General features: G+C 42.2%; 1 protein-coding gene across 2 annotated transcripts in view; it reads right to left on the bottom strand.

The window, feature by feature from the left end:
* Positions 1-13,139, bottom strand: part of TCERG1L (transcription elongation regulator 1 like) — a 162,023-nt gene extending 148,884 nt beyond the window's left edge. Inside the window, exons 1-3 of one of the 2 annotated variants that reach the window (XM_033149375.1) lie at positions 12,604-13,139; positions 9,624-9,770; positions 5,133-5,313 (exon numbers count right to left, since the gene is read on the bottom strand). In XM_033149375.1, coding sequence (XP_033005266.1) covers positions 5,133-5,313; positions 9,624-9,770; positions 12,604-12,900 — 625 coding nt within the window. In that variant the 5' untranslated portion in view covers positions 12,901-13,139. The remainder of the gene's footprint in view (positions 1-5,132; positions 5,314-9,623; positions 9,771-12,603) is intronic. The other variant, XM_033149374.1, reaches the window with a different exon arrangement.
* Positions 13,140-23,366: the final 10,227 nt, after the last annotated feature.

Raw genomic sequence — 23,366 nt, 5'->3', positions numbered from 1 at the left:
AAAGAATTTTAGATATAAACAATTCTTTTTGTATTGGATTGTTTTATGCTTCAGTATTCCAAGCAAGCTATGCAAACCAGAGTTTAGTAATCTACCTCCTTTTGGTCACTGCATAACAGCATCCCATAACCTAGTGTGCATCATGTGTTTTGGACTACATCTCCCATCAGGCCCAGCCAGCAGAGCTAGTGCACAGTAATGACGGGACTCGTAGTCAATCAACATCTAGAGGGCACCAGGTTGACGGAAATCTTCTGTACGGCATTACTATCATCAATTATCATTCACCAGAAGGGACCACTGACAAATACCCTCTGAGATATAGGAGTACAGTCTTCATGGGCCTCTATGCCTCACCCATCTCTTCCCACAGTTGTCTTTCACAGAACTCCACCTTTCCCACAGGATTGATTTTTAATGGAATAAGTTTAGCTGGTAGACTTGCAAAAGTAACAGAGCAACAGGAGTTTGATAGCATAAAACAACAGTAGTACAGTGACCAGTTTGTGTAATTTCCAATGCATGGTCAGGAAAGCTTCTGGGATCCTTTCCTATAAACTTTAAATTGACTTTAACACAGGTCACTCAAAAACACTTGCATCAGATGAATTGGACTGTAGTCCATTGTAATGACATTCATTTCTTTATATTTTATTTTATTTTATTGCTGCAACAAACTAATATGGCTGCCACTGGAAACCAAATTAAGTCCAACATAGCATACTATCATGATCATTTCATGAAACAGAAGCTCCCTGAACTAAAGCTGCTACACAGAAGGTAAATCAGCTGAAAAAAGTGAAATCTGCTGCTGTACCAAAGCATTAAAAGATAGCAGAATCCTGGAGGAAGGGATTACTGCAGTTTCCTATTGGAAATTTTGCTTTAACTACCCCCACCCTCTACTCCCAATCAGATATTTCACTTGGCCCTTCCCTCTCCCCATCTCCCACCTCCCTATCTTCTATGGGAACATAAGAAGAGTCTGCTGGATCAGTTCAATGGCCTATCTATTCCAGCAACCTGTTCTTACCAGGTGAGGCCAGCCAGATGCCTATGGGAAACTTGCAAGCTAGTTTCAAGTACAAGAGCACTTTCCCCTCCTGTGGTTTCCAGCAACTAGTATTCCAGCAGTCCACGTGAACTATTTATGTCAGCTTCATCAACAAAAGGAGCTTATCCTCCAAGGCATCTTCCATCTTTCTGAAAGATTTACAATATAGTCCCCAAATAAGTGGACTGTCAGTTACATGAATAGAGTTCACCAACAAACTAGCTAGGACCAAAATAATGGCCTGTCCTAAGGAGCTACGTTTTCCACATTATACCTCCTTTTAAAAAAAGAGTATAATGTGAAAAACTCACAGTAAGTCAATTGCTCTTATTCGTCCAATGAACAGAGAGATAAAAATGCAACAAATGCAACAATAGATTTCAGTTTGGTGTTCTTGTAATATCCGGCCATTAGTTGGAATTACTACTAATAATGGATCCTTGCTGGGATATAGACCACAACTCTCTTTCTCATCCAGATATAGATAAATACACAACCCTGTTATTTTGTCCATCTGCAGAGTATTTTATGGTTTGTATAATCTTCAGTGGAAGGCACAATAGCAGATCAATAGTGAAGAGCAGCAAGAAGATAAGGCAGCTTTGTGTAAAGAATCTGAAAAGCCATTGAAGTTCAAGAATTATCTAACTTGTCCGACATGTATCAATGCAAAATAAAAATCTAAGCTAATTGGAATAAATAAGTCTTGCTAGCTGGCAAGGAATCACATTTTTCCGCCAACAAAGAAACTCTGTGCTGTATGAGAAAATTATCTCTTCTCATTGTGTAGCACTATTCTGGGAAAATACAAGAAAGAAGAAAATTGCATTAAAGCAATACTGTTTCCCATTAAGAAGAAAAGCTGTAAAAATAAGACCGGGCAATTACCATCTGGTTATTGTTTGAAATACATTTTTTTTATCTTAGCAAATGAAGGAAGGACCAGTACAATCTTTTAAAATTCAAGTGGTTTGCTATGCATGCATTATCTAATTATGATATTCAGAGGCTTTAAAAAAAACAGAATTGCTGCCAATTAGTATGCTTTTGGGGGAATCAATAAAATACAAGTTCAGATTTATCTTTTGAATGATATATCTTCTGGCCCTTCCAGGCATATACTCAAAAACAGCAAACAAATCAACCAATTCAGCTTGCTTAGCTGTGTACCGTACCTGATATATGCAAATTTATGGAATTGATTTCATGCATATTGTGGTACGTAAGTTGGTTTTAATGAACTGATGGATCAATTAACCATCCATGTTAATAACCATCTACATGGGATAATTGAGTTGCTATAAATACACATTTGAAATAATATTCTACAGAAAGTTGGCTCAGCTTCTTAAAAAGCTAATTTTGTTGTTGACAGCAAACTAACCTATTCCATCAGGCTCTTGCTGAGTTGGGCATGTAGTAAAACAGCCACATGAAGGTTAGATTAACTCAACACATGGTTGTTGTTTTTTTCTGAGCAGACTATTGGAATGCCATTCCCCATCTCAGCGTGCTGAGGCAAACTGTGTGGAGGTGTACAGAACCTATGTATACTAGATACTTCCACTGCTGCCTCACCTCCGATAAAGTGGTGGTGCACAGGAAGGTCTGTTAGCAGACCTTGCACCTTGGGTGATATATTGGAATAATCACTTGGCTCTTTCAATACATCAGGTTATGGTATCAAAGTAGATTGTGTTGAAGACAGCAACTTTGTACTAGGATCCAGAATTTTGTAGCTTTTGCAGGATTTGCTGTAACCTGTCAACAAGCCTGCTACAGTTTGGCACATTTTGCAGTTTGGTGCATTTTTCAGGCAGAATTAAGGCATAGGACTTACAGCCCCCAAACTCGGAGATGGTATACTCAGGGTTTCTTTCCTGTCATTAAGGTCCAGAAATAGCAACAACCCTAGAGGTCCCGGGCCCTAAGGAAGTCATTTTAGCCTCAACCAAGCCAGGGCCTTCTCAGCACTGGCTCTGACCTGGTGGAACACTCTGTCTCATGAGACCAGGGCCCTGGGATCTGATTTCTTTCCACAGGGCCTGTAAGACAGAGTTGTTCCACCTGGCCTTTGGCTTGGAATCAATTTGATCCCCTCCCCCTTTCCTTTTTCCTTCTGTGATGGAAGTCCTATCTGGGGACTTCCCTGGCTTTTTTCTGGCCCACGTAGGACCAGTCTGGATAGTTGGCCTTGGTGAAGATTTGATGCTTTCTTCCCCAGTTTTTTTATTTGAGTTTCTACTGAAATGAGGCTACACTTTAATGTTGTATTTTAATCTTGTTTTTAAGTTGTTTTAATCAATTGTTTTATACCTGGTGTTAGCTGCCCTGAGCCCGGTCTTGACTGGGGAGGGCAGGGTATAAAAATTATTGTGTTGTTGTTGTTGTTGTTGTTGTTGTTGTTGTTGTATATTATTATTATATTATTATTATTATTATTATTATTATTATTATTATTTCCATGTAGTGTCTATTGCTTTCTCTTCTGCAGGTGGTTGGCTGCATTCATGGCTTCACTCCAGAACTTCCTTGAGACAGCAGCATCAATCAGCATGCTCATTGACATTTCCATTAGAGAATGATGCTTTCTCTCAGTGATGCCATTTTGAGAGGGCATATACAGAGCAGTGGTTTGATGCTGTATGCCAATATCCTTGAGAAACTGCTTGATATTATGACCAGTAAATTCACCACTTTTCTCTGGAAATTTTTGCTGGTGAATGTTACACAATCCTTCAGTTTTTCAAATAATTCTGCTTCACTCTTAAGAAGGGAGGCCATGGAGAAATGACTGAAGTCATCAATGAATGTGAGAAAGTATTTGTTCCCTCTGGCTGTGGGAGCTGGCACTGGTTGGCACATGTCGCTGTGCACAAGCTCCAGAGCAACAGATGCTCTGTTCTCACTGATCTTTGAAGACAGCTTGTGAGTTGCTTTTGCCTTAATACAGATGATGCACTTCATCCGAGTACTGCAGGTTGACAATTCCAAGCATCTTGTCAATTGCTTCTTCGTAAGTTCCTTGGTTGCATCTGGGTATCTGTGCCCCATTCTGCAATTCCATTTGTACAAGCAGGTGTCATGTATTTCTTGCTTGTTTGCCTTTGCATCTTCTGTTGAAAGAACAAGCTTGTAAAGATTATCATCTATCTTTGCAGTGGTTAGTACATCTTTTCCCTTCTTAATGAAGCAGTTGTTTCTATTAAATGGTACAGGAAGACCCTTATTGGTTGCATGCTTCATGGAGAACAAACCTCCACAGAGATCAAGAACATACAACTTGTTATGGAAATAAGCTTCAACTTGTCCCTTGGCTGGAAACACTTGAGAAAGCCTTGGCCCTTCCCTTCAGCAGTTATGCTGTTCCCATCAGCAAAGTAAATCTGGTCATTTGGATTGAGTGATGCAATGAAGGACTTGGCATTTGACATGTGACTGCTTGTGCCAGAAACAACATACCAGTGATGAGGCATTCTGTTGCGGATAGCTTTGAGGCTTGTGTCCCAGATTTCTGTAGAAGCATCACTTGCAACCTTTGCTTAGGGATTGAGTCCCTTTTGAGTTTGCTTGCACTGCCTGGACTTCCACTTGTGGCAATATTTCCTTAGATGTCCCATTTTCCTATAGTGAAAACATTTTATTTGCTCTGTGCTTTCTGGTAGCCTAAAGAGATAGACTTTGACAAGGGTCTGTGCTACATTCACCATCAAGACATTCATTTTTCCTATAATGCTCCTCAATGAGTTTGGAAAAGACATAACTTGATGTCAAATCAGCTTCTGGTTTGGTTTCCAGGGCGTTTATCAGCAGAGCAAATGACTGGGCTAAACTGCATAACATGATAGCCACTATATTGCCCTTCATGTCCTCCCTGATTTATCTCAATTGCTGAATAATCTCTAGGATGACATTCAAGTGAGTTTACATATATCTGCATCCTGCTTCAACCCAAATGAATACAGCCTCCTCAAAAGAAACAGCTTTGAATTCAAAATGGAACATTGCTGCAAATTGCACAGATCAACAGGAAGGAAAACATAGAGCTCAAGAACATTGTTATTTATTTTTAACTAACCTGGAATAGGCTGGGGTGTTAACACCACTGCAGGAAGAGGCCTAGGGGCAGTAGCTGGCCTAGATAAAGCCACAGCTACTTGATTTGTCATAACAAGAGGTTTATCGTGTCCCTGGTAGATTCGTAGCTCCTCAGGATGTACCCATGATGAATCCAGAGCAAACGCATTGTTTAAATAAATCTGCCCAGAAGAGGAGAAAGAAAAAGAGAAAAACATTGCTCATGATATAATTCAATTGACTGCTATGGCTTTTGGTTTCTTTAACATTCATTGGAACTCTCCACTATCAGATTAACCTTGGCTTTCTGAAAAGCTTCTAATTATTTGAATTCTCTGTATCTACCCAAGCAATCTGATGTCAAACCTTTGTAAACAGCACTGCCAGAACAAATATACAGTATAGCTTAAAAAATTGGAATAGAAAATAATTGTAACAGCAGAGGAATGGAAAATAAAGCTGAGATATTGTTTGCAGTGGGTGCAGTTGTGCCATTCACCATTCATTGATAAATCCAACTGATCAATGAATAAGACTTGTGTGTGAGAATGAGGGGCAACTAGTTAACATCATTGGACTGCATTGCTTCCCTCAAGTAAAAAGAAAACTCCTGTTTCATCTACATATTTTATGAGTACTTATAGTAAAAAATAATGGATTTGATGCAAAATAACACAATTTAGCTCTTTAGGGGAGAGAGAGAGAGAGAGAAAGATGCCCAGATCCACTGGCTAGAGAGGGTTAGGATATGGCAGAAGTTCCTCCCAACTCATGGAGAGGTGGGGAGGCTACACCAACAAAAATCTCCATAGCCATAGATCTACTACTGGAGGTACTTCTATCCATGGCAGTTGGCATTAGGCCTTGGAACAGGCCTTTTAATGCAGTGAGAAGCTGGGACAGATGCAGCCTGTACCCAAAGACCCTTAATTCTCTGGAGAGCCTCAAGATTTGGCTCCCCATGCACCCAAGAACCAAGGTAAATAATTCTGTTCCACTGGAACCAATAGGAGGATATATATATATATATGTGAACAAATATAAGGTAAGTCCATCCCACTGCCTTCTACCTTGACTGCTGCAAGCTGGTAGGACTTTGGAAACTGCAGTTAATCCACCACTTCACATCCCCCCCCCACTTAACAACTGTCACTCAAGTTCCATTGGTTTCACTGGGCTAAAGCATATACAACCTCCTCTGGCTCGGACCATGTCTATATCTATTTCATCTATATCTATATCTATATCTATCTATTCTTTATCTAATCTATATATCTGCTTCCCAGTTAATCAGGGATACCTTTTAGTGGATTGAAAGTGTTTTAAACAATTCAGCTGATAGAGTGATTAATTGTGGCAGGCATGGTACTTACCTTATTTAATGCAAGATGGTATTCAAGCTACATAAGCTTCAAACCTGCTCCATTAAAATTGGAAGTTTCTTATTGATTTCATTAGGAGAAATACTATACCCACTGTGAATGCATTTCCACTTTTGAGACTATTGATTCATATATAAATACCAGAGCCCTAAAAGACTATCCAAATTACATGTCTCCAAGGAGCCTCTGAGATTCTGTTTATCAAATGACAAACCTTGCGGCCACAAAGCAAATTGCTTTGTGTTTATTATATAACATGGAAGTCTGACATTCAAAAAAGAAAAGCAATTTAAAAAAAAAACCCACTTGGCATGCCCAAGTTCTTTTGACCCTGGCCACGATGCATAAATCATATGATATCAAATGATGCATGTATATCACTTCTTCCATAACATTCTTTGTTAAGAACAGGGTTGTGCATATATCTGAATCTTGGTACAGACACACAACAAATAAAAATCATTGTTAAATTTCTTAGTATATCTTGGTAAGCCTAAGAGTTAATCCAAATGTGCAGGCAGACTCACGGCACTAATTTCCTAAAACTATGCCATACGTAGAATGTACACAGTGGGTTGCTTCCTTGAAAGCATCCCTACATCATGGAAAGGTAATATCATTAAACTGGTAGGCAAGAAGCCTTCTCCTCAAATGAGAGCTTTCCATAAACTTTGTAATGGGGATTTTTCTAAATAATAATTCCCCACAGGCATTCCACGATGTCTGGTGTGAGCACTTTGCAAATACATATGGATTGATTCAAACAGCTTAACGAGACTGGGATCTCTTATCAATATCTGAAATGCCATTAATCCTATTGGGTCTTGTTGGAAAAATCTATGTCAAACAATTCCGTTTGTTTGTTTGTTTGTTTGGTTGGCTCCAAATCAATTTCTGCTGAAACTGACACTGTTCCAGATTGTTAAAGTTCAGATTCTAATAAAAGCTCAGGAACTGGTTCAGTTCACAAATATGAAGCTCACAGTAATGGCCATTTGCACAGTGAGGTGGAGCAAGCCCATTAATCTAAAACAGTTACAACCAAGTATCAGTAACCAGGAAAGTTTTATGAGACCTTCAAGTTGACATACTGATCTTTTTGTGTGTGGAATCAAACTTAAAAAATCTTCTTATGTCCTTGCATTTTTTAATTATATTTGTTAATTGCCCCATAATTTAGTTATCTGGGTAATTCACATAAGTTGTTCCCCACCATGTTGGAAATGGAATGTGAGGCTGAACCTTACATTTTCTTCTTATGAACTGACCTGGACACTGCAATCATCATCGGAGGCCCTTCTTTGTGTGCCTCCTCCACAAGATGTCCAGAGTGTGGTAACATGAGAGCTGGCCTTTTCTGTGGTGGTTCTCAGCTTGTAGAATGCTCTCCCCAGAGAGGCAAACCTGCTGCCTTTGTTATGTATCTTTAGCACCAGGCAAAAACATTAATCTTCTGCTAGGCCTTTGGCTAATTAAACAATCTATCTCCATGTAAACTGTGCATGTGGGAGGGTTTATTGTTTTTGTTTGTTGCTGTGCTATATATTTTTGAGTTTTTATATTGTAAACCACCCTGTGATACTTTGATAAAAGGTGGTATAGAAATTTAATAAATAAAATAAAATCACAAATACCTCTCTCACACAGTCTGTCTAACATCAGTACACATCACGAGGCTGGGATTTCCATATCAATATTTTGATCAAACATACACTGCCTGTCTGCTTTCCTTCATCTTCTAATCTTTTTGAGTCTGCTATCATTTGGCCTTGGTCCAATTCACCTAGCAGTATTTAAAAGCTTCCTTTTCTAGATAGGGTAATGATCCTGGCTTATGTAGATTAACTACCTGGCATAAAGGATGCTCAAAATATTTTTAGGCCCCTGCAAAACAAGCACAGCTCAGAGTGGAATATCATTTCCAGTGAGTCCCTCCCCATCCACCCACACTGTGCTCCCCATTACTGCATTAAGGACTCCTCAATGGCTGGACTGAGAGCTTCTTCAGGTTTCCTGGACCAGGAAGAAGCTGCTCACTTTCCTCTGATTCTAAAGTTACCAGGCTAGCAGACTTCTGCACCCGGGGACACTCCAGTCACAGCAACTGCAAACAAATTATTTTTGTATCTAGGTTAGAGAGTCTAGATTTCAAATCAAATCAGCAACAGCTTAGAATCTTTAGTCCCCAGTCTGGCTCAACACTGGAACATGGGGGAGGCAATGAACACAATGGGACCCCATCCTCTTTTCTTTCCTGCAACAGGATGCTTTTCATCAGTGGTTTCTGTCTGAAGTTTGAAGAATGCTTCCAGTCCAGCCCCTGCTGATGGTCTCTAGACCCAGCTTTCTTGAAGTGGGTGGGGTGCAGAAGCCAGGATGCACTCCAAAATGTATAAAATAAAACTAATATCAGGGAGGGTTTATGTGCTCATTCTGCTGCTGGTGAGCCAGTGAGTGAACCACATCAAGCGTCTTCATTTACATGCATGCATATGTTTTATTTGTATACCACCTTTCCAAAGTTCAAACAGTGCTCAAGGTGGCTTGCAGCATGAAAAAAAATGCATAACTGTAAAGTTCTCATAAACAATAAATGAAACATTAAAGATACACAACCAAACTGAACCATTTCCACATAAGGCCTTATTAATTTATGAACAGGTAACCTGGCTCTGTTGGGTCATCATGAACTAAGTCAAACTCAGAGTACATCAACTGAAATCAACAGACTTATTACTTGTCCACTGATTTCAATGGCTCTACTCTAAGTATAACCAACAATGGTGTTTGCCAGTTTCATGTTATTTCAGGAGTCTTCCAGTTGAGGTTCATCAGAAACTTTTAAATAATGACTCAGGTTCTGGTCAGGTTTGTGGTTCAGGGAGGAAAATATAGTTTTGGGTGAGATTCAGGATGGCTAGAAACAGCATTATTAATTCACTGTTATTTAAATATTTAATTGTAATATTTGTAAGCCAGTTTGGAAGTTTAATACTGGGATCAATATTTTAAATGAATGAATAGTACCCCATATATTGGTACAGTAATGTAATTCTACCTCCAAAATCTCAATGCCTGTTAAGTGAAGAAGAAGGCAAATTTTAACTTACCTTGCAATTTGGAAGCCTCTTTTCTACCCAACTTTTCCCAGAATGGTGTGGAGCAGCAGTTGTGTATACTTGAGGAAAAAGAGGAACAAATTCCACACTTGAAGAAGGTGAAAATCCAATCACTGGAGAATGAGCTCCAAACATCCACTAAAATAAAGTTTTTAAAAGGTAAGAATACACTCTAACATATTAGTCCATACAGCTTTTGTTTGTTAATTATTCATGTCTTCATTTCTATTTCATATGTATTTTTGAGCACAAATTATATGATTCTTATGTATGCTTTTGCTTCCTCCAAAACATGAAAAAAATTCACTGGGGTGGGGAAACAATTTGAAATTTACTGAGTTCAGCTATAAATTACTACTACTAAGGGCTTATGCAGCAACTCAGAACTACAATACCATGGTGCAATGACTGTGATCATAGTACACATCTAATATTAAATATGGCAAGGGTAAAGAATTAGTGGAGATCAGCTGGAATCTGACTAAAGCTATGTAGATATGAGTATGTCTGCCTATGATTTCAGGAAACAATTCTATCTCAATGGAGTACCACATTTCACCCTGAATTCTGATTTAGATGCAATCTAACAGGAATCCTACTCATAGATGAGTCATCCCAATTCACTCCTCAAGCAGACCTCTCTTCCATAGCCCATTTCCACCCCATTCTGTGCTGCACAACACCTTTGCTTGATGCTGTAGTACATCTGATGGTATTGCTTGTTGTGAATATAGCCACGACAAACCACAGCACAGCACTGGTGTGGTGTCTTGAGACAGTTCTCAGTGCTAGAATGATGCTACAAGTCATGTCCCTGCCCAGATACAGCAGTGGTTTTTTCACATCCTAAACTTCTGTTTTTATAAGCAGTGGCTTATATGACAAGGCTGTTGGAAATCAAGCCAATTTTTTAAAAACCATAGCCAGGTGAATGTCAAACAGCATAATTTAACTGTTATGTTAAAAGAAAATCTCACTAAAATTAGTGATCATTCAGCTTTTACACAGGCAATAGCAAATCAAAGGCAACTACAGGGCCTCCCTGGATTCGGTATATCCAAACTAGAGGAATGTTATTGCTTTCAGTCCAATTCTATGATTCTCCAAGTTCATAAATTTTCATTCGGTCCTGGAGTGTGTCTTTCACTCACCACTATGCTCTGCTCCTACACACTACCATCAAGTGCCAGGACAGATTTCTAGCTTAGACATTTTATTAGGAAACTGGAATTTATCCAAAGAATTAGGAGTTCAAACATCTAAGTGAAACAGCATCAAATTTATGTCAGAGGCATTAAACACCACACATAACCAATTCCATAATTAACATAGTCAATGATATCTAATGCATGAATTAAAAAATACTTAAGGCTAATCTCCAAGCTGATCATCCACCACTACTTTCAAATGTGCCTTACAATCCACACACACACACACACACACACACACACGTGTGTGTGTGTGTGTGTGTGTGTGTGTTTGTGTGTAGCCAGCAGTGATGATGAGATTTATTGCTTGAATTAATATGTGATCAAGACCAGCTAATGCCTGCCATATAACATCAAAGAAAATCAGAGCAGAAGACACAAAATGCAATTGCTTATGTTAGCATTTTCTTTATATGTCCAGCTGATGCTGTCACAGTAAACTCAAAGTGATGGTGAGAGGGTTAGTCCTAATGAGCAGATTCATGAGCAGCCACCCACTTTCTTTTTATTAAAATAAATATTTTCCAGATTTCTAAACATGAAGGGAAACACAAGTTCTTAGACATAAAATACCTCTAGTGGTAGCATCCTGGCATAGCAACGGGGGGAGGGGGTTGCAACACATCCCTCTTAAATCAGTCCTGTTCTACACCTTGAGAAAGCCTTCTGGAGCAGCCACAAATATTGTAAAAACAGCATAGTGCATTGGATGAATACACCAGCTGGTCCAATATGCTGGTATTTTTAAAAGAGTGTGATAACTTTGGTCTAAGATGGTCAGGAAACATTGCTTGCAATATTAGAACAACCTTTCTGTAGTTTTTATTTATTTATTTAGATGAGCTTTATGCAATGATCCAGATTGTATGGGAGATGATTTGTTATGGAAAAGAAATGCTCAAAACCAGCCTTCAAATCACTGCCCAGTTTGCGACTAGGATGCATCTGCAATAGGCTCATGTAACTCCATTCTTTTTATCGAGTTTTCCATAGTAAACAATTCTACATTCTGAATGATTGCTGTAAAATACACTGCCCTGTTAATTATGGATTTATTAGGGTATCAACAGGAAAGAGTATTAAGGGAGTAGAAGGGCATAGACCTTATGGTAGTGTCGTTCCAGTGCAATCGTGAGAGCGACATTACAAAACAAAAAAAAACAAAAACAAAAACCAACGAGCAAAGAATGAGCCCTAAATGTCAGAGGACTGCAGTCTTGTGAGGAAGGCATACTATTTTGGGTGTTATTTACAAACGTATGGAGCTCAGAAATGTGCAGTCCGTGTGGTTTGAGAGTGAAAAGGAACGAGCTCAGCATTAGCAATAGATTCGTATTAATAGTTAATGTGGTCTCTCTCTCCCTCTCATCTTGTCTTTAAAGTCTGGTGGAGACACAGTGCGGTTCAACAGCAAGGCGCAGACACACGTCTGCAACAGCGAGGAAATTTACGGGCGAACTTCAGCACCACGGCGCGTCGGACAGCGACAGAAGTTGCTTCCCACCTCTTTCACTGCCAGCTTATGCGTTTCCCAAGGCTCGTAACGAGTTTCCCAATGTCCCCTTTTTCAGTCGCCTGGGCGCTTTTGAACCCACCACGGAAAAGAACCGGCGCGATGGGAGTGAGCAAAAGCGAAGTGCGCTTCCAACAGGACCCTCCGTCAAAGCAACCAGAAAAAGAAGCACGAATAAAGAGGGCGGGGGGGGGGAGAGATAGATGGTGGTGAAGGGAGGCAGGCAAAGAGGCAAAGGTTCCTTCCTTACCTGCCCGTTCAGAAAGGGAAGCTGATGAACCGCGGAATGATGCTCCGGTGCCATCAAAGGCAGGAAAGGATCGCAGGGAAGTTGCCAGCCCGAAACCCCCTGGATCAGAGGCGCAGGCGGCGGAGGCGGCGGCGGCGAAGAGAGCAGCAGAGGAGGGGGCACCACCCCAGCGGCGCCCCCGACCCGAAAGAGCCCCGCCGCGCTCGGGACCATCCAAATCCAGGGAGGTGCTGGGGGCTCCGCATTCCCGGGCCACAGGAGAGGCTGCTGCCGCTTGGCTCTCGGCACCGGGAGCATTCTACATCTTACAGTACGATTCCACCGGCGAAGGCGAGCGGCAGCGGCAGCGGGATCCCGGCTGGGGGTTCAGATCCGCGGCGCCTGGGGCAGGGGGGCGAGGGATGCCCATCAGTGCCCCGGCTCTGGATGGAGGCTGAGAGCGGCGGCAGCGGTCGCAGCAGCGGCGCCTCAGTCCTGAGCCGGTTGGGGCTCCACTTCGTTCTGTGGCGCTGCCGGGAGCTCCGCCCCTTCGCAGCCCCTCCCGCCTGACCACGCCCCCCGCGGCGGCTGCTCTCGCTGCTGCTGCTGCTGCTGCTGAGGTTGCAGGGAGCCCGGGACAAGGAAGAGTAGGAGGCAGAGCCGCACGTATTCCTTGCTGCAATTGACTGGACGGTGCGGGTGCCCTCCAACTTCTCTCCTCCAGCAAACCAGACGGGGGGCGCCGCAGAGAAAAGAGGAGTGCGATGGGGTAGGGGAGATAAGATCAATGAGACGCGGGAGTGGCGAGAGGCGAAGGGAGGGGGGAATCCAAGAGCAAAGGAAGGAGGACGACTAGGGGGAAGATGGAATCAACGCGAAGAGGGGAGGCGGGCGAGAGAGGGGGATGAAGGCAGAGAAAGAAGATCCAAGGGGTTAAGAAAGAGAGGGGCAGAAGGGATCTGAGCTCGAGGAAGAACTCACCAGGGTTTTGAGGGGCCTCTAAGCACACGCAGAGTGCATTTCTCCTGTCTACTACCTCTAGCCCTCACACACTTCCGGAAAGGTGTCCCAGGAGATTAAGGAAAGGTGTCCCAGGAGATTCAGACTTTGGCATCTCTCGCTTTTAAGAAGTGTTGCGCATTTCAAAGGGGGTCTTGCGGGGGGGGGGCTGGAGAGGAGGAATGAAGAAAAGGGATGGGGGGAGAGGTGAGAATGGCAAGAGTAGCTGTGGAGGGTGTGAAAGTGGAGATGTGAGAAAGGGAGGGAAGAAAAGAGAGGGTCGGAATGTGGAGTTTGGAGGAGGTTGTAGTCGCATATCTTGGAGCAGCTTCTGAAGCTAAAGATGGGAGCTTGAATCCTGCCAGAGTATTGTCCCTCTGGAAGGACCCCCCCCCCCAAATACTTCGCTGTTGAAATCCATGTGCTGTGCCCTTCTCAGACTTTGAGAACTACTGTTGTTGTTGTTGTTGTTGTTGAAATGTGACATGTTATATACCAATAAACCAATACAAATACAATAGTGATTTTAATTATGATTGCTCTCTTATACCATACATCTCCTTGTGGTGAAAATGAACAGATTCCTCTTCAGGTGTTGCACTAGAAGTATGAAACCCTTTGTTGCTGCTCCTTAAAATTGCATATTCTCCCCAAAGGAAAATATAAGATGGGAAATAGCACCCCATGCAGCTTTGATCAGACCACACTTGCAGTACTGTGTCCAGTTCTAGGCACAACAATTTAAGAAAGATGTTGATGTGTGCAGAGGAGGGCAACCAAGATGATCATGGGTCAGGAAACCAAGCTTTATGAGGAATGGTTGAGGGAGTTGGGTATGTTTAGCCTGGAAAAGAGGAGACAGAGGAAACAGCCATCACATGGAAGAGGAAGCAAGCTTATTTTCTCCTGCACCAGAGGCTAGAATATAAACCAATGGCTTTGAGTTACTGGAAAGGAGATTCTGACTAAACATCAGAAATAACTTTCTGATAGTAAGAGCTGTTCGACAGTGAACTGCTCTCCTTTGGGAGGTGGTGGACTCCTTCCTTGGAGGTTTGTAAGCAGAAGTTGAGCAGTCATCTGTCATGTCTGATCTAATTGATATTCCTGCATTACAGGGGGTTGGAAGAGATGGTCCTTCAGGTTCCTTCCAACTCCACAATTCTATGATTCAGTGTAGGTTTCTAAATTAGATACTGTAGGAGAAACAATCTGTCCTGACATCCCATTTTAAACCTGTTCATGTAGAAGTAATTACCATTCATTTTAACATGACTTACTTCCACATAAGTCTGCTTAGATGTGTAATCTACAGGGACAATCAGCAAAAGCCTCCTTGCCATGAGTGGGAGGAGGGCAAGAGCACTTCTATGCTTCCATTCGTTTCTGTGGGGCTCACATAGCATTGTTCCCAGTCCTTTCTTCATTGATCTCTAATCAATGCCCAAGAACAGTAATTATCACAACGTGTGTGAATGCTTTCAGTCCCGGGTAGTTCACCTTCCCACAGAAAGCATGCCTGGCCCACGTCCTCTCCTCTGCTGTAAGAACATAAAATGCAGCATTTTATCCAGTAATGCACTTAATTGCCAGTTAAGCTCATATTTGTGGGTTCCACTCGGACTTTCAGCTGCATATCAGGGAACTGTAATGTGGATTGACGATCCTCCTCCTTCTCCAGCAGCAGCGTGGGCCGGTGGCTCAGAAAGGTCAGAACCCTCTAACCTGACACTTAGCTAAGGACTTCCCCCCTTCTCAGTTACAATATCTAATTCAGAACACTTCTCTGAAGGTTGGAATTATATTTTCCATCACACTGAATTTATGACCTCAGATGTTCCACTTTACATTCTGCTTTGAACGTCTTTAAAATTGTGCTTCTTAATTCTTGTGCCCCCTTCCCTCATTTCACCCAAATTGTTAATGAATTCAGTTCTGGATAAACGTCTTCAAACTTCCTGCTTTCAAGTTTGTTCAACAAAGGGAGATCATGGCATTAGAACAGTCTGCACCTCTGACTGATCCTGGGACAAACTATAAAATGGGGGACATGAAGGTGGTGTTGGATCCGACTAACTGGGAATGCCTGTTCTTTTATTGTCCTTATGTCTAAGGGCCAATTCCCTTGTCATTTTCTGTACATGTTAAATATGCATGTCTGTCAGGTGCTCAGATACAAATGCTGTTAAGTACCTGGAACAGACATGCAGACAGGCAGTCTGGAGGGAGAGAGCCTGCAGGCTTCCAGCAGTAACAAGTTGCCAAGACAAGAAGACAAGAAGAGGTCTTAGAGCGGACAATGGTATAAAGATTGGATTTCTTGTGTTACCTGATTTCCAGGAGTGGATTTCACCTGGAAATACTGCCCTAGCTATGACTGCCTGCATTCCCTTTGATGAGTGCATGACAATGTGGCACACTTATGCCACATCAGATATGAACTATGCATTCCTGTATGTGGGTCCCCACCACCCCATTGTTTGGCCCTTTAAGAAACACAAAACTGGTGGTCAGGGAAGGCTGGTGTGTCCCTTTAAGATATAGTCTAAAAAAGGTAAAATAATCTACACGCAGAGACACACACAACTTAGGTGGGTCATGAAATATCTAAGTGATAGCACACCTTGTAGGATTCATTCAGCTTCCAATGGTAAGCAAGAAGCCCATCCAAAAGGGAAGGAGGAGTCATAGGCAGATTGGCTTAAGTAACTGTGGATAAGATAGACCAAAGGGAAAGGGACACAAATCCAGCTAGAACGCTTATGGCTGAAAACTGATCTGTTTCAGAAAGGGAGTATGACAGCATCCTGCCAATCGAGGTCTGGCCTGGATGTCAACAAGAGCCCGACTAAGATCGCTTTCTATAAAACAGTGCAAATCCATTATTAAGTAAACATGGTGCGTTGCAGTGTTTCATAAGCTAAAATAAAAATGTCATCGTCATGAATAAGAGCACCCACGCCAGTTCTGAAATCTGTAGAAAAGCACCTTGGGAGTTCTGAGCTGCATTGAATGAGTGCAATGAAAACAAGCTCTGTGCATGGTGGGATCACTCTTTTAAAGCACAACCTACCCAGATCACCTGCATGTGTTAATATTTTTTGATGTTAGACAGAGCTATGAGATCCTTATAGACAGGGTCTTTCCTGCAAAACCTCATTGTATGACACCTTCTGGGAATGCGGAGGGAATTGCCAGAAATGCTCATCACTCATCACCCTCCTATATGCCTATGAAATCATCCCATGGTGCCCAACATATACACACAGAGAGAAGAACTATTTGTCCTTTGTAGCCAGATAAGCAATTAGGAACTGAAGCTAAATGGGCTCTCTGAGTGACAGTGATTCTGATGTGTTTTGTCATTCATTCATTCATTTATTTACATAGGAATATTGGAAGCTGCCACATATTGAGCCAGACCCATCTACCTCGGTTTTGTTTACACCAGGAATAGCCAACTTGGTGGCTTGCAAATGCTTTGGAGCTGCAACATCAGCCACATCCAACATGGCCAGTGGTCACAGATTATGGAAAGCACTACATTTGGGAGGGGTGGCTAATACCCCAGAGGACAGGATCACACTTCAAAATGACCTTAACAGATTAGACAACTGGGCCAAAGCAAACAAGATGAATTTTAACAAGGAGAAATGTAAAGTACTACACTTGGGCAAAAAAATGAAAGGCACAAAGGCACAAATACAGGATGGGTGACACCTGGCTTGAGAGCAGTACATGTGAAAAGGATCTAGGAGTCTTGGTAGACCACAAACTTGACATGAGTCAACAGTGTGATGCAGCACCTAAAAAGCCAATGCAATTCTGGGCTGCATCAATAGGAGAATAGCGTCTAGATCAAGGGTAATAGTACCACTATGTTCTGCTCTGGTCAGACCTCACCTGGAATACTGTGTCCAGTTCTGGGCACCACAGTTCAAGAAGGATACTGACAAGCTGGAACATGTCCAGAAGAGGGCAACCAAAATGGTCAAAGGCCTGGAAACAATGCCTTATGACGAACGGCTTAGGGAGCTGGGTATGTTTAGCCTGGAGGAGAAGGTTAAGGGGTGATATGATAGCCATGTTCAAATATATAAAAGGATGTCATATAGAGGAGGGTGAAGGGTTGTTTTCTGCTGCTCCAGAGAAGCGGACAAAGAGCAATGGATTCAAACTACAAGAAAGAAGATTCCACCTAAACATTAGGAAGAACTTCCTGACAGTAAGAGCTGTTCGGCAGTGGAATTTGCTACCAAGGAGTGTGGTGGAGCCTCCTTCTTTGGAGGTCTTTAAGCAGAGGCTTGACAGCCATCTGTCAGGAATGCTTTGATGGTGTTTCCTGCTTGGCAGGGGGTTGGACTGGATGGCCCTTGCGGTCTCTTCCAACTCTATGATTCTACATTGTCCATCCTTGGCACACACTAACCAACGGAGGCTCTCCAAGATTCCAGACCAGAGCATTTCCCAGCCCTACCTGATGCCACAAATTTCAATTTGGCCCTTCTGCATTCAAAACACATGTTCTAGTGCTGAGCTACAGGTAAGCAATTCATATATAGAATTTTTTTTAAGAAGGGTGATCTCCCAAATCCTATAATCTGGGTTATTGAGACAAGAAGTATTCCAGAACCTGACAATTGTGGCCCAGTCTGCTGCTGGTGACAGTTCCTTGTCATTCAGGTCTTGATCAGAATCAAAATCTAAGGAGCCAGACAAGGGGAGAAGTGAATTGTTTGTCTGTTTATCAATGAGATCTCATAAAATACTTTTGTCCAGAATGCTTTTACCTTGGGGCAAGTCCCACCACATACGGCGGCAGGTCCCAGTATCCCGGCACCCCTTCCAGCATAAGAGGGAAATGGTACTTATATATGTGTGTTTATGTGAAAAGTGAATTGATGTGTGTGAGAGATGGTATGTGAATAGGGAGCAGATGTGTCTGTATGCAAGAAAGAGAACAAAATGAGTGATGGATAAAGGAATGAATGGTATGTCAGTGTGTGAGGAAGAGAATTGCTGATGCATGAATGGGGTACATGTTTGTGTGAGAGTGCATGTATGAATGGGTGGGTGGTTGGGGTCTTATGTGTGATTATGGCTCCATCCACTGCTGCTATGTGGTTTAAAGCCATCCACCCCTAGGGAATGCAATCCTGGCATTCAAAAAGATTACTGGCCTCTGCTATTTGCTCATGGAAATTCCAGGGCTGCAGAGACTTGCCCCCAAGACACAGAGTCCTCAGATTTCTTACCATTCCCCCATTTCTTCACCTCCACTGCCTTTTGGCTCCCATCTCTTTCGTCTTACCATCTTAATTAGTTTTCACATTTTCTCAACGTTTTAAAAAGAAATGCTAAACATTGTAAAAACCACTGCACACAATAAAGAAAGAGAGGAAAAAATAAAATGTGGATTTTATTTTATTTTCCGTGGGGGGGGGGGTGGAGCATGTTAAACTATATGGGTAAAACAAAGGCCAGAAAAGTCCTAGGGCAGAGGATCCTTGAGTATTTCATTATAAATGCTCCAAAATAATTTGATTGCACTCATCATATAGGCACCTCCCCCTAGGCCTGGTTCCGGAATGTTCAAGTCAGACTAATTGGCCTTCCAAGGAGAACTCAGGAAAAGCAACAACAATAATCTATGGCTCCTTGTGGGGATCAACAAGCCTAGAAGGCTTGAACTGAATCCCATTTATTCTCACAGTAACTGGGGTTGATACACAAAATCCAGAAAGTATTTTGGACCTATATAGTGTCCTCCACATAAGGGACGTGGGTGGTGCTGTGGTCTAAACCACTGAGCCTCGGGCTTGCCGATCGGAAGGTCAGCAGTTCGAATCCCTGCGACAGGGTGAGCTCCTGTTGTTCAGTCCCTGCTCCTGCCCACCTAGCAGTTCGAAAGCATGCCAAAAAAGTGCAAGTAGATAAATAGGTACCGCTCCGGCGGGAATGTAAACAGCATTTCCATGCACTGCTCTGGTTTCACCAGAAGCGGCTTTGTCATGCTGGCCACATGACCCAGAAAAACTGTCTGCAGACAAACGTCGGCTCCCTAAGCCAGTAAAGCGAGATGAGCGCCACAACCCCAGAGTCATTCGCGACTGGACTTAACTGTCAGGGGTCCTTTACCTTTACCTAGTGTCCTCCACATACCCACACACTTTTCTGTTCACATCTTGGTCTTTTCCAACTTGTTCTTGGTGAATTAGGATGAGATAAATTGCAAGGCTCTTAAGTTTTATTGTTTTGGGTTTTTTTGGCATTTTGATTCTTTATTAAAGCCAAGCAGAATTGTTGACTGTACTCAAAGTAATAAAAAAAAATTCACAAGCAAAAAATGAAATAGAAAAGGGACTACAACAAAAGAACTGTAGCTGTCTTTAAACATATTTTCCCCACCTCTTTTACCCAAGGGAGATGTTTTTACTCCAGAAAATTACTGTTTCCCCACCCACCGCACTCTATTTGTGAAGGGTGCTCTATGACTGATAAATTGTGCATGTTTGGCTTTTTTTATCTCATAGATCCCTGTTTTTCTTTAGAAAATTAACTCATGGCTTGATGGAAGGAGGAAAGAAGAGGCAGAAGGAAGGGGGGGAGAAGCTGATTTATGCAACCTAATGATAATACTACATTTCCCAGTAGTAATGTATGGAAGTGAGAGCTGGACCATAAAGAAGACTGATCGCCGAAGAATTGATGCTTTTGAATTATGGTGCTGGAGGAGACTCTTGAGAGTCCCATGGACTGCAAAAAGATCAAACTTATCCATCCTTAAAGAAATCAGCCCTGAGTGCTCACTGGAAGGACAGATCCTGAAGTTGAGGCTCCAATATTTGGCCACCTCATGAGAAGAGAAGACTCCCTGGAAAAGCCCCTGATGTTGGGAAAGATGGAGGGCACAAGGAGAAGGGGACAACAGAGGATGAGATGGTTGGACAGTGTTCTCAAAGCGACTGGCATGAGTTTGGCCAAACTGCGGGAGGCAGTGGAGGATAGCGGTGCCTGGCATGCTTTGGTCCATGGGGTCATGAAGAGTCGGACACAAATGAATGACTGAACAACAACAATGATAATCATTACCACAAAATAAAACCTGTTGTTCAAGCAACCAGAGGATGCTTATCTGCCCCCCCCCAAAAGAGATCAGATTTATGAGCTTGCTTCCTCAACATGGGGCTCAACTTGATCTTACTTGACACATATGGTTATCAGTTTGAGGGGCTCAGTTTGAATGATGTCCTGAGTTCCTTAGAATTATTGGGATCCTGCATCTGTGGAGGGAGAATGTATAAGAGCAAGCTTGCCAAACTAGTTATTTTATTAAGATAATGACTTATGGAAGCATAAAGGGAAGATGGTTACACAGAGACACGCTGGCTCTGTGCTAGGCTCTAGGTCTCCCCTGGAAACGTAATGGGAAGCAAAGTCAGTTAATGCTCTGAGCCCCTCCATCCTACACTCAGTTTGTATATATGTGTAAATCAAGCCTTATACCCCAAAGAGCTCACAATCTTCGCTGACCTTCATTCCAAGGAAATAGAGCCCGGGGAAAGCACTTCAAACCCCTTGAGTCTCTCACTGCTTGAAGATTGGGGTGGTGTAACAATATGAAATGTGGTGGTAAACATGCCTTAAACCTTGTGTTGTATTCTCTCAATACTGGAGCTATCCTGGGACTATTTTGCAGTGTATCCTAGGTGGTTCAGGTGTGTTTGTGAGTGTCATTTCTTCCCTTTTACAGATCATCTCACTAGTGCTCTTCACTCTGCCGACTTCCCAGGTGCTTACTTTTCAATTAAAATCCAGGAAAAGGCATCATGTGGCAACTGTTCTCAGGGGACATTTTCAGATCAGGATTCCCGAGCAGCCAAGAAAACTGCAGTAGTGCCAGATTTAGGGTGGTGCAGAGACTTCCCCCACACAGGGTATCTAGCAAAGGGGGTGCAAAATAACAACAACCCCTATATACATATGGGTGCCTAACTGCGAAGCTCCACTAAAAAAGCAACTGTACAAAAAAGGTATTGTGAAAATAAAAGAAATATGGGGAGGGGACACACCAAATTTTGCCCTTGCCCATGGTTGCAGAGTGCTAGGGAAATGCTTGCTTGAAAGAAAAACAAAAACACAACTTTCAGCCACCTCACAACGGTAAGATAACTTCAAAACCACACAGTGACTGACATTCTAAACAAATTCTGAAGTGCCCTGAGAATGAGTCAGATGACTCTTTTACAGGAATCAAAACTTTGCAGAAATTGGAGGACAGATTTTGGCATAGCACTAGTTTTAGCTTGTGTGAGGTAGCACATTTATGTGTGAAATGATCTTTACCCTTGTGATTGGTTTTTGCGTTAAATGGAATCAAATTTCTAGAGCACCTACTGCTGTTAGTGCTCTAGAGGCAGCACAATGCTTCAAGGGTTGGGATCTGTGTTCTGCACATGATAAAGAGAGGAGAAAGGGGGGTGGCTAAAAGGAGTCATCTGAAAGCCCATAAACGAGCAAAAACATCCATACTAATGCATCATTAAAATTAATTCTAATACCAACTCATTTCAAAGCATAATATGGCAATCTAAATAAGCAATTCACTTGGGTAATATTAACATCATAACAATTTTAATTCATTAATTAGTAAAACACAAATGCACTTATATTCATGATGAGCTTGTGGGTACCAGACTCTCCTGCGTTGTGAATTTCTGGGTGCCAGGCACTTAACCCTTGGATTCAGCAGATGTTAAAATATAAGACAGGCAAGTTTCCTGATGAGGTAACCACCTGGAGTGATGAACCAGCAGGAGAACAAAATAAAGGTGATGAACCATTAGGAAAGCTAAGAAGAGGGCTCTATGCCACAGGAAAAATGGGAGGGGCCCCTCCTCCAGCTCTTAATTAGAAAGATGAAAGGCCAGTGTTTTTAGAGTTCACTGTGATGTAAGCTAGAAGCTGGGGGGGAAGCAGCAAGCAGATGGTCAGAGAGCCATGACTGATTTCTGTTTGAATCTAAGGCTGTGACTATGGGAGAAACAATAACCTCTTGGGGTGTCAATGTTGTGAACCCCTCCATTGTAGACTCAGGTTGTATATATGTATAAATAAACCAAATAACCTAAAGACACCACATTCTCCGCTCATGCCTCATTTCCAAAAGGAAACACGAACCCTGGGTGAGTGCCTGGAACCCCCTGGAAGCTTGCACCACTCAAGAGATTGCAGTAGCATGCAGCAATATTATTCATGTTAAAGTGTTAAACCAGCTTCAGGTCTGAGTGCAGCCAGTAGTAAGGGACAAAGAAACAGAGCAACTGCAGTGGGTCGAAGAGGTGGGTTTTTGGAAAAAAAGAAAGAAACTTGAAGAGAGAGAGATTGCTTGGGGAAGCTATTCCAGGCTCATGAAACAGAACTGGAATGAAGGCACAGAAAAGTCCTGCACAGAGAAACAGTAATCTCTTAAGTACTTTATAGAAATGTAAGCTGCCAAAATGAACAGAGAATTAGTTTTCCTAACTGATTTGTACAGCTATTAAGTGAGATATAAAATTTCTGGCTTAGTGTCAGAAGTTACAATGGATGGGGTGGGTAGGACACAATCTACTGTCTCATTTTCCAAAATGAATATATACTTTCCTAGCTTCCTAACATTCCTTGTACATTATAATCTAATGGAACACTACTGCCACCCGCGAACACGATATGTTTCTTTGTGTTATTAAAGTCTATAATCTGAAGCAGTCTGTGAGCCATTTATGGATCAATAATAGTGGCCG

This window comes from Lacerta agilis, chromosome 5 (genome assembly GCF_009819535.1).
Source record: "Lacerta agilis isolate rLacAgi1 chromosome 5, rLacAgi1.pri, whole genome shotgun sequence".
In the NCBI taxonomy this organism is placed as follows: Eukaryota; Metazoa; Chordata; class Lepidosauria; order Squamata; family Lacertidae; genus Lacerta; species Lacerta agilis.
Note: the sequence above shows the minus strand (reverse complement) of the source record. Positions and strands in the feature narration are given on the sequence as shown.